Consider the following 12,701-nt stretch of genomic DNA (forward strand, 5'->3'; position numbering starts at 1 on the left):
CATTATTTCTTAAAGTTAGTATATTACCCGTTTATTCATTACGTTAGGGGTATTTTAGATTTTAAATAAGACGTGAACAAAATTTTTGACCAAATAATACAAGAGGTGGGAGGATTATGTGAAAACCATAACTTCAGGAGAGATGAATGTCAAAGAAAGGGGAGGTGGGTACAGATAATTTTAACCCGAATCAAGTTTGATAAAAAAAATCAAACAAATTACAGAACAAGTATGATTTGTTATTTTTCATGAACTGTACACCAATCACACAGTAAGTGTATTGCACTTGTCATATTGATTCAGGTTTGCAAAACTTTTGCTAGAATTTCTGGTAAATAATAATAATCCAATGTTTGAGAGCTTGTAAAATATTGTTGATAGTTTGATACTTCTTTTCTTTTTTTTCTTTTATAAGAAAATCAAACTAAAGAGTTTCGTACTAATTTAAAAAAAAAAACAAATTTTAAATGTTATTAATATAATTTCTATAATCTTATTTTATGCATATACTTATATAATTTATTTTTAACAAGATTTAATATTTTATAAAACTCCCAAGAAATATTTTATAAAATACATAAATTCATGCCATGTTATAAACTTACTTCTACATATGACTTATGTCACATCAATAATGGTATCCAAATTGCGCTAATACGTTATGATTAACATAATTTTGATATTTTCTATATAAAAAAATTCTGAACCGATCAAGAAAAGCAAATATTTTTCTAGATTCAAACAGTACAATAATAGTGTTTGTGAGTAGACAACTTCATTTCTGCACTCAATAATTTGTACCAGTAAAATGAAAATGTCTGCCGAACAATGAGTGAAAATTGAACTGTTTTTGAGGTAGAAATGCTACGCCATTATTGTGGAGAGATCTGTTCCGAACTCAACTCGATTTGCAACCTCGTACGTAGTTCTACCCCACGATTGTCGATTCGCCTGATTTATGGCATAATCCCAAATGTTTGAGACCTCCACCACAAAAGGAAATCTTTTCTCCACCAATAATTTATGGACGGACCTGATTTTTTTGTTTGCTCAGTCCTCGTGATATGCTGTTATTACGTGCATGTAATAAATAATTTTTTATATTTTAAAATATATTATAAATAATAATAATAATTAAAAAAAAACAACTTTGGGGAATAAGAAATTTAGTGATTCAAACTGAGTTTATTGGATTATCTAGAAAAGGAGGTTTTAAGGTTTGATGATATACTTTAATGGATTTTATGAAGGAATAAAAAATAAATTTTTTCTTTTATTCAAATCAATGACAAAGTAAACGTAATTAGTCATAAATATTTGAGGCGAACTCACTTTATCAATTTTGATTAGTTATTTATTTTATCTTTATTTAAGAACAATTACACCGTCTTTCCTTGACATTTGATGTAATTACATGTAAATTTTTGTAGTTTGAAAAATTATATTTAAAACTCTTGAGGTTTGTTGCCTCTAACAAATAGATCTTTTCATTTGTCAAAGTTTATCGAATTTGTAGATATTAACAAAATAATTAAATAAAAAATTCCATATTTATTCCTGATTGACTTATTACTAACTTATTAACGAAAATTAATTTTTTATGATCAAACTACCCTTATAAAGGTGAAGATACACCAACCACTTTACGTGCACTAGCATGTGAAGATGTCTAAAGGTAGTGTGGTTTGAAAAAAAATTATTCAGCAAGCAATAAGTCAGTAATAAATCAAATAGAGGATAATATAAATTTCTATTTACTTTTTTTATACTAATATCAACAAATTTGGTGAAGTTTGACTAATGGAGGGAGGGATCAATTTGTTGGACGAAAACAAAGGGTATGAGTACTCCCATATAATTTTTTAAATTATAAAAAATTTACGTATAATTATACCAAATATGATAAAATGTATCGTTAATTATTCCTTGTATTAAAATATAAAATTATGGCACATGCTTTAATCAATTTTTATATTTGAAAGTCAACTGTAGCATTATTACCAACCACCAATTTCCAGACAAGAGGATGAATTCTATAGCTGAGAAAGGATAATACTGTAAACCTCTAGGAGAACGTGGGGGCCCCACCCTCATGTTTAATTGTAAAAATTGATTATTTCCACAAATATAGAAGTATTTTTCTTTTAACATAATGTTTAAATATGAGTGGTAATATGAGTGTGGATCAATGAACCAACCAACCAACTAACTTTTTGATTGGTGGTTGGCAAATTAAAATGTTTTGAATTGAATTGGGTGAATTGGTTTGAGGAGAGCTTTCTAGAGTCTAATGAGGGTCCAAATAAGTCCATGAGAATTGTGTTCCATTGTTATGATTGAGCTCTCACAATCCGATAACTTTTGAATTTCACATTATTTATGTAATATTATTAGAAGAAAATGTATTATTGGTTACAAAATTGTTGGTTATGGACTAAAATCGAGGTAAATAATTATTATTTAATCATATTTTTGTTATGATTTTTGGTCATGATAAATATTTTAATTACACTAGCAAAAACTACGGCCAACGATCCTTGTGTGGTCGTGGTTAATGATTATTTATTATGGCTATTTATTTTTAACTACGACAATTAGTTATAATTAAATATTATATTTCTTCCGGTGTATTCCTAAGAATATAGATTACTTCTATGGTAATTTGTTATTTCTTTCTACCGTCTGAATGTATTCCTTAATTTGAATTATTTATATATTGAATTGATCTTTAAATTTGAATGTATTAAATAGTATAGTTTATTGTGTGTAAGTTTACTTTTTATAAGTATTTAATATATATAGTCCTGTGTCTCTAATAATATGTACTAATGTATGTGGCACGGTTAATTGTGTGTATATTTAATTTAATTTCTTTAAAAAATAAGGAAATAAAATAATTGATTGTGTGTAAATAGCTCGTAAAGTGTAAATATTACTAAAAAGTTGGGGAAAAAAATGTGGATATATTTATAAAAGAAAATACACTACTAATGATTCAAAATGACATGTGGGCACGTGAAATTCCCGCAACACTCGTAGCTCTTTAAAACAACAAATGAACATAGAAAGTAACCAATTTATTTTTTTTTAAAAAAAATAAACCAGCAATATACTATTACAACATTTCGTACAAATGTAACTAAATCATTAATATATATTCTTTACTTTTATTTTATTTGGATCAAAATATTTAAATTTTGAACTGATACTTTGTGAAATTTACATTTTGTCATATACGATCGTTTTCTACTCATTTTTTTTGTTAAAAAGACATCACATGCAGTGCACATGTAATGTTTAAGGGCAATGTAGTGATGCTTTTCTGGCATGTGCACTGCATGTGAATTTTCTTTTGTAGAAAAATCGACGAAAAACAATCGTATTTGGTGACATTGCAAATTTTATAAAATTAAAATGGTAAGTTGATACTAAAAATAATTTAAATGACAAAATGAAAAAAATAAGTATAGTTTGAATGACAAAATATATTTTACTCTTGAATTAATATACTAGTACCTTAATTCAATTCATATACAGTTTAGGAAAATTCAACTCGACCCTCTTATTAGACACCCCTAATTTTAAAATTATCATTCGTTCAAAATTTAGTTTTGGGAGATGTTTTCAGATGTTGAAAATAAGCAGTATTGATTGACTTATTGTTGAAAATAAATTGAAAAAAGTATTTTTTTTTTACAATTTCTGTTTTTGAATTATCTAAATTATATTGATTTAAATAAAAAATCTTAAGCAACTCCCTATATACCAACTTTTACAACTTGTTGATATAATTATAAATATTAAGGTGTTTTTTTTTATTCAAATATTTCATCTTCAATCTTTATTTTCTAAAAAACCCAATTTTTATTATTGCTTAGTTTACGATTTTCTCAATAATTTATTCCCACCACAAAAACAGAAACCAATAATCCAATAGAAATAAAGAAATTTATTTCAATGGATAATTTTATTGAAAACATAAAATTAAGCTTCATCGGTCGAGGTATATCCTAAGATCCAATTATTATTATTTTTATATAGGGATAATTACATTTACGCCTATAATATATGATTTATCTACACAATTCATTCTTGTCTTTTTCATAATTATAGAAATCATTCTTAACAACAAAAAAAATATGGACAGTTTGTGTAACGATATTAACGTTTTCGGAGGTGTATTTGTAATTTTAAAAAAATTAGGAGTGATTTGTGTAAATGATGTAAATATTTCTGACAAGTGTATGTATAATTATTCGAAAGACAAGAATAATTTGTATAAATAAATCATAAATTATGGGGGTGTAAAAAATAATTATCCCTTTTATTTCATTAGTATAACCCCAATCATTGTGGGCCATTAAATAAAGATCCGAAATTATAGGGTCTAAGACTCTTATCTTAACATTTTTAGCCACGTTTCGTGGGATCATTTCTTAGTGATAATTCAACCCAACTCAATTAAATAAATTTTACTCTGTCCTAATTTAAAATAATTGGAGTTGGCAAACAATATAATTTATAAATAACATACCATGACATAGTCCAGAGTATTCAATTTTTCTAATTAAAAAAGTACAATCCAGCTAAGTTAATTAAATTCCGGACCACATAATTAAGCATATATATGGACTCAAGTTGACTGATATAGTCCATCACACGTGATTGGTTTTAATTTAAAAAAAAAATATTCATCAAAGTTCCAATCATTTCAGTTAAAATTTTTAAAAACAAATTAAGGGGTGTTTGCAGCTTAATTATGCTTTTATAGTAGATTAAAATAAATTGTAGAAAAAATCATAAATCGAACAACGGTAAATGTTAAGAGTTTTTTAAAATAAAAATTAAAAGTGAGAAAAAGTAGAAATTTGAGCGTTTGAAAAAAAAATAAAATCGTGCAGACAATTAGTAATACATATATACTGACAATTCAATAAAGATGTACATAATAATTATTAAATTGTTACTATATTTATATGTTATTCAGTTATTTTAGTAGGAATTTTTTCATAAATTACTATTAAATATTAATATTATTATATCTAGCGAAACTCGTGATATGATGATGCATACGATCGATTTATTTAAAAGAAAAAATTTATAAGACCCTTTTCTGGAATTATGTATTTGGAAAAAAGATAAATAAAAAAGACAAAGAAAAAGGGAAATTAAAGAAAAGAGTGAAAGGATAAAGAGAAGGTCGGTGTTAACTATAATGATATGGTTATAACATATGGGAGAGAGCTTCAATAGGAATACTCTTTTTTATCATAAGCTTTTATGGAAATACTGTCAATGAGAACGCAGGCAAAGGAATCAGTGTACATTTTGATAATTAAAAGCCTGTTACATCGCCTTGATTATTGACCTAATCTCAATTAATAAACTTTCATTTTTCCATCAGCAATAAACATAATAATAATAATATATGAGTCGTGACGATCATAAACTACAATTAATTATATTTTATATCATGATTTCTTTGAATTTTTAGTAAAATTTATTACTCGTTTAATTACAATATTCTTACCGTTTTTGCTTCGCGAGTTGACTAATTTCTTATTCGGACAATTATTATGATTAAAGTATATTAGGATAGTATCGATAGATATATATATTCATGTTGCAGATCAATTCAGTCTATGTGGATCGAAAAAATTACAACTTGAAAAAAATTGTCATATCATCAAGTGGTAATTTTCTTTTGCCAAGTTATTTTCTTAAAAAAAATTTCGGACTATCGTGTCATCAAATTCACCAAAAGCCTGAATTTAGGTGTTGACACGGAAAAAATAAAATTACCACAATATTTAAAGTTACAGGATTAAATTGCTAAATTTAATTGAACAAGTCCAAAATTGTTATACTCGAATTTACAGGACTAAAATTGCAATTTTTCTTTTTTCTTCACAGGGTTGACTAATTTCTTGTTTGGACAATTATTATATATGATTAAGGATGTTAGGATAATATCGACATATGTATATTCGATTTGCTGATCAATTCACCATATGTCGATCAGAAACTGACGAAAAAAAAGTGACTTTTTTTAGCACTGGAGAGGCAAGAATGGAGCAAGGGATGATTAGTGAGAAGCAAGTGTTTGAGCTGCTTCAGCCCAGCTACTCATGGTGGAGGACCAACCTTTGCCACTATCTCTACCTAGTCACATGTCCTTATTCTTATTATTATTTTTCTCTATGTGTTCATTTCGGAACAGTGTGAATTCAGTGCTTATAAATTGGTCCAATCTTGGCAAATCAAAAATGTGAAAGAAGAGGTAGACAATAACGTGGTACGTTTGTCAACCATTCACATTCTTTCACCACTGTCACATACTACCTATCTCCCATTTTCTTGCTCAATCTTGACTTCTGTGTGTGTAATCAAGTCAATGATTAAGGTGGTTGTGGCTCGCCGCCCCTCCCCCCTCCTGAACTAGCATTTGGTTCTGTACAGACAGTCCCTAGTTGTCCCATGTTAGTCAAGTTCAAAATTTCAACCAACTTTTAAGGATTCCAGGGCTTTATTTAGTTTATGTTCTTCCTTTTTCTATCCGTAGATGTCAGAAAGAAAACATTGTAAAAGAGCTATAGGCAGATAAGAAGAACAGAATGATCCAAACCTAACCCTGGAAAATCATGACAGGCTCGAAAAATATCCCAAGAATTATTAATGTTGCTATTCATAGATTTCACCTAACTCTATTTATATCACTGCTCCATTTCTCTCTCCCGTACTCGAAAATATTTCCATCTTCAGTTTCCACTGCTTAATTCACCCGTTTCTGCCTACCATTTTAAGCAGAAAAGTGAGTTGTATAATTTTCTTGATCTCAAGCTGATCAAATCCTTCACAAACGTTGTATTCGGTGAATGTTGTCGTGACTTCTGGCACCGAGTAGACCATCATTTTGCATTTATTAATCTGGGCACCCTGTCGGTATAGTACTGACCACTCTATCCGCAATATCTGTCAAGTTTTTGTTGGTTTATAGCAAATTGCTTCAGCAATGTCTATTTATAATTAATTTCGTTTGTATTTTTTGATGCCTACCTTCAAACAGTAATCCTTGTTGATTTTGAACTTGTTTAAATTATTACAAGAAATTACAAGTACTACATGTGCATGATTCCATCTCCATTTCACATGTTCTCTCAGGCGGGTTCGAAGGATTTTTACCTGTCTGGCCAAATTATGTCTGTTTCGTGGTGACGTCTGAAAGCCAGCTTGAACTGCTGGTGAGATTCCTATAAGTATACGCTTTCTTCGATATTTGTTGTTCACGGGAAAGGTTCCTGATATTCTTTCTACTTCTGTTCAGATTCATCAATCGTCGTGAGCACATTGAGGTCGGACAAAGAAAGACAGGTACTAGCTAGCCATGGCTGTCGGAGTAGCGATAAAGAGCGACGGCAAGCAATACAATGGAAGAATCACACGGTTCGTGCTGCTTTCTTGTATGATTGCGGCTTCCGGGGGACTCATTTTCGGCTACGATGTCGGAGTTTCAGGTTCTTTTCGCTGTGTTTCCCTGGCCTCGTCTGTGTTTTATGACCATGTTTCTGCTATTCTTGCTTCATTAATTATTCAGAACAAAGGGAGTAGAGATCAGGAAACGTTGACTTAATGTTTGATGTGTGATTTTTGGCATGATGAAGGTGGAGTGAGTTCGATGGACCCGTTCTTGAAGAAATTCTTCTTGGGGGTTTACAAGAAGATGAAAGAGGACAAAGACGTAAGCAACTACTGCAAATTCGACAGCCAGCTGCTGACATGTTTCACCTCCTCACTCTACATAGCTGGGCTTTTTTCTTCTTTCTTTGCTGCAATCGTGACTCGGAACTATGGCCGCAAACCGTCGATCGTCATCGGCGGGCTGTCCTATATGGTTGGTGCTGCCATCGGTGGTGCAGCTTATAACATTTACGTGCTCATACTTGGCCGTGTGCTGCTCGGCGTCGGGCTCGGTTTTACTAATCAGGTAATTGCGCTGAGTATGAATTTCTGCAGAGATATATTGCTATAGAAAACGAATAATTTGGAGCAAAATACACAGAATTTAACAAAAGGGGCTTAGAGTGAGTGAGCAATTAGTACAAACAGGGAATTCCTGGAACAGGGAAAGCAGCTGGATATCTTTTGAACATGTTTCATTTTCTGTATTAAATGCGGCTTTCCTGTTGAAGTAACAGGCGATGTTGTTTTGCCCTGTCTGCAGTCGGTTCCTTTGTATCTCTCAGAAATGGCTCCTTCCAAATACAGAGGAGCCTTTAATGTCGCTTTCCAAATTTGCATCGGCATCGGCCAGAATTCAGCTACACTTATAAACTACGGCACCGTAAGGATCAAAGGCGGGTGGGGATGGCGAATTTCCATTGCAATGGCTGGTGTGCCAGCTGCAGTTCTTGCGATCGGGGCACTTTTCCTTCCCGAGACACCAAACAGTCTTATCCAGCACACTAATGACCACGGAAAGGCCAAAAAAATGTTGCAGAAGATTCGAGGCACAGATGATGTTCAAGCCGAACTAGACGATCTCATCGAAGCAAGTAATGCCTCAAAAGCCATAAAACACCCTTTCAAGAACCTCATGCAAAGAAAATACAGGCCGCAGCTCGTGATGGCCATAGCAATGCCATTCTTCCAACAAATAACTGGCATAAACGTCATCTCCTTCTACGCCCCGTTGCTCTTTCTAACTATTGGTTCGGGAGAGAACGCTTCCCTCTTATCTGCAACAGTGATCGGATTGATCGGCTCAATTTTCGTTTTAATAACATTGGTGTTGGTGGATAAAGTAGGCAGAAGGCCCTTATTCCACATAGGTGGACTTCAAATGTTGATTTCACAATTGCTGGTTGGAGGGATCATCGCAGCCAAACTCGGGGATCACGGCACTATGGACAAGGGATACGCCTTAGGAGTTCTGATCTTGATTTGCATATACATTTCAGGTTTTGGCTTGTCTTGGGGTCCATTAGGATGGGTGGTCACAAGTGAAATTTTCCCATTGGAAGTACGGTCCGCAGCACAAAGTATAACGGTGGCCGTTAATCTCTCCATGACTTTCATCATAGCTCAGATTTTCCTGGCTATGCTCTGTCATTTGAAGTCTGGGATTTTCTTCTTCTTCGCAGCATGGGTTGTAGTAATGTCCGGATTCGTGTATTTCCTGCTGCCCGAGACGAAGAACATTCCGATTGAGAAAATGGAGAAGATCTGGGGAGAACATTTCTTCTGGAAAAGGTTTGTTGATAGTAGTCAAAGTGAGGAGGGTGGCAAGATTGAAGCAGCATGATTGCTGTATCAACTAATTATTAGAGTCGTCTTTGTTGCCCGTTGATTGTTATAATAATAATGACCCAAAGACGTATTGTATTTTTTACTCCAACATAATGTATACTTTAAGAGCATTATCTAGGAGAAGGAGAAGTGGTTTGCCAAACTTTGGAGTGTTGTTTATTTTTCTACAGACTCTAGTTTTCTACCTGTATTTGTATATAATGCAAATTTGACTTATTAGTGTGTGTTCCGCTTCTTGACTTCTCTTTCTGTACCTTTATTCTCCAACTTTTTGGAAAGAAAATGTTGTATTTTTTGTCCTATAATTTCTGAGTTCAATATATTTGGTTTCATAAGATAAAATGTTGTAACATTTTTGGTCCTATAAAATAAAAATTGTGTAACGTTTGGTCGCATAGAGTACAAAATTTTTAGCATTTTTTTTAATTCCGAATACTATAATTTTTTAATATATGAAACAAAATATGCTAAGTTTGTAAATTATGGTACCAGGACTGCAGTATCCTCTATCACGTGGAACTAAAAATACAATTTTTCCTCATTTTTTCATATCTCCAATTTATGATTAATTTAATTACATTATTTATAATATATCTTCACTTTTCTTGTTCGAAAATTTATTCTTGGAATATCCCTATACCTTTTGTTTATTTATAACGATTTTAAATATCCATATATCTTTGCACCAGTTTCACTTCATTAGAGTGTACTTAAGTGAAGGGGGCTATGGGTGCCGGACCACCGTCTGTAACGCGCCGCCCACCACTACCCACCACCCTTTCTTCCTCCCTCTCTCTTCCAGCCCATTCCTATCGAAGAAATACATTTTTCGTCTTGTAATTTTAAGGGACGATATATTTTATCCATTTCAATTGCAATTGAGAATAATGAATTAAAACAAAAAATAGTATATTTGATCTAATTGTTATTGAAAAAAAAATCAATTTCAACTTGTCCTGTGAGGACAAAATTGATATTTTTAGATAAAAATTGGGCCAAATTGAAATAAAAGAACCTTATAAGAACAGAAAGATACAAACTTATAGAGGTATAGAAAAATCCCAAGAATTATTTTATAGGTCAAGCTCTTCAATGGAACATAAATGTGCGTGAATATTTATTGGAGATACTTTTATAATTATGTTATTCACAATAATATTTATATTCTCACTACATATTGTTATTATTTCAAACAATTTTGATAATAATTTTAATTTATACATTGTGTTTATTAAAAATATTGAGTTTAAGCAGTCTAATTCTTATAAGATTTTAAAAATTCATTAAATTGCTTAAAATTGCTGCATTCGCATAATTAATTCTTAATTAAGCACAGTTTTTTGGTATGCTATACGCCTGATTTATTTTTTTTAACAATGTATATATTTAATATTTATCTATATATATATATATTTATATTTATATTTCACGCCCTAAGTCTCTTAATTTGTTTGTATTTGAAGGGGAATAGTTCAAAAACTCAATATTTTGAGCGTCTGAAGTGCAACTTGTACTATATATTATGACAAGAATTCTGCATAAATTGACGAACAGTTGATAAGGGCGAGACATTTAAAGTTAGAATTTAATCGGGGTAAAATTTAATTTAGTTTTCGATAATTGTATTCAACATTAAAATAGTTATAGTCTTTTCAATTAACTTCAAATTTATTCCTCCAACGGGTGATTTTTCCATATTACCATTATGATTTTTTTTTGCAGCATATCAATTTAATCCCCCACTTTTGATTCTCAATTACAATTTCGTCCCTTGCTTATTAAATTTTAAAGGAAAAAATCGCATTTTTGATCCCATATGCTAAGGTCTTTTTTCATTTCTTACAATTTTTTCACATTCCATTTCATAAGCTAATTTTCTTCTCAAAGTTATGACTCTCGTGCATTTTTTGTTCAATAAACGAAAAAATGTATGAGAAATGCTATCGGTATTGGATCGAAAATGCAAGTGAAGACTAAAATTGAGAAAATTTTCAAGTTATGGGATGCAATATAAAAAAATCATAACAAATGTGACTAAATTGAAAAAAAAAAATCCTAGCATATGGGACAACAAGTATGACTTTTTCTTTTAGAAAATATAGCCAGTTTTAATTGGACGTATTTACAATTGGACAATTATTTAAATAATAATTTGATCAATGCAATATAAACATAAATTTTGTGAATGTACATAACATCTTGCACTTTTCAAATAAAAATATAATATAATAAACAAGTTGGAGAAAAAAATTAAATAAATAATTAGTGCAAATTATTTTAAATAGTAATGCTCTTGAAAATGATGTGTGTATATATACAAATAAAAGAGTGAGAGGACAATTTTGTCCAACAAAAAGTTCAGAAGCTATAATATTATTTAAAATAAAAATATCTACGTCATCTCAGACGAGTAGGTCCATTAATTAGACAGTAATGTTTTAAAGTAATTAAACATAACGTTAATCATGTAAGATTGATTTTGCTCTAGCTCTTACATGACAAGTGTGTCATGTTGCAAGATTATTATTGCTCAGTGCTCAATCATTTGTGATTATGGTCAGCATGTCAGGCACAATATGGGGTAAGTTATATTTTTTGTCTTATAAGTGGACTTGTTTTCACATATGAGATTAAATGTGCGAATTAGTTTGAGTGTGGGATTAAAATTGGAAACAGTTCCACTTATGGGACAAAAAATATAATTTACCCTTATATATGACAAAATTTAGTTTCCTCATATAAAATTGGTCACAAGAAAAGATATTTTTTTTGTAGTGACTCCAATTATAATATATTTTTATATTTAAACTATAATTTTTTATATATTTTCTCAATTATACATATTTTAAAAATATAATATAAAATATATAATTCAATTTATATATAAAAATAAAAAAGGAGGATGTTGAAAGACAGTGGAATGATGGACCGGAAAAGGAGGAGAAGTCACCGAAAGAGGGGAGATTGAAGGTGGGTGATGGTGCAGAATGACCGCCTGAAGTTGGCTTTCAGAAGTGGTCAGCTGGGAGCTAAAGCGCAATGGCCGCGACGAAGACAAAAAAGTAGTAGAAGATTGGAGCACATGTTAGGGGATTGGTGAAAGAAAAAATAAAGATAACTCGCTGAAGGCTAAATGGTGATCGGTGGGCTGTTAAAATACTCGTCATTGGACGGACTTTCCAATAGTCATATACCAACGTCGAGAGGTGGTCGGACGGTGGAGAAAAAGGCGACAGAAGATCGAGGAGCTGGTTAGGATTTTTTGAACAAAAAAAATAGAGATGATTCGCCGATGTCTAGGAGATTAGCGGTTGGTGGGGTATTAAAATACTCGTTGTTAGATGGGCTTTCCAATGGTGGTATGTTGGTGTCGAGAGGTAATCGAACGATGGAGA

The 12,701-nt window shown here is 31.2% G+C and overlaps 1 protein-coding gene across 2 annotated transcripts; it reads left to right on the forward strand.

Annotated features, from left to right (window-relative positions):
• On the forward strand, positions 6,224-9,545 carry LOC105160630 (hexose carrier protein HEX6-like). Of its 2 annotated transcripts, none has more exons than XM_011078099.2 (5): positions 6,224-6,295; positions 7,162-7,241; positions 7,325-7,514; positions 7,662-7,984; positions 8,222-9,545. In XM_011078099.2, the coding sequence occupies exons 3-5, from the start codon at positions 7,385-7,387 to the stop codon at positions 9,299-9,301; spliced, it is 1,533 nt and encodes a 510-aa protein (XP_011076401.1). In that variant the 5' UTR covers positions 6,224-6,295; positions 7,162-7,241; positions 7,325-7,384; the 3' UTR covers positions 9,302-9,545. The 2 variants fall into 2 exon arrangements, with proteins under 2 accessions (XP_011076401.1, XP_011076403.1); XM_011078101.2 differs by lacking the exon at positions 6,224-6,295 and adding an exon at positions 6,455-6,942.

Source organism: Sesamum indicum, linkage group LG4, assembly GCF_000512975.1.
Source record: "Sesamum indicum cultivar Zhongzhi No. 13 linkage group LG4, S_indicum_v1.0, whole genome shotgun sequence".
Lineage (NCBI taxonomy): Eukaryota > Viridiplantae > Streptophyta > Magnoliopsida > Lamiales > Pedaliaceae > Sesamum > Sesamum indicum.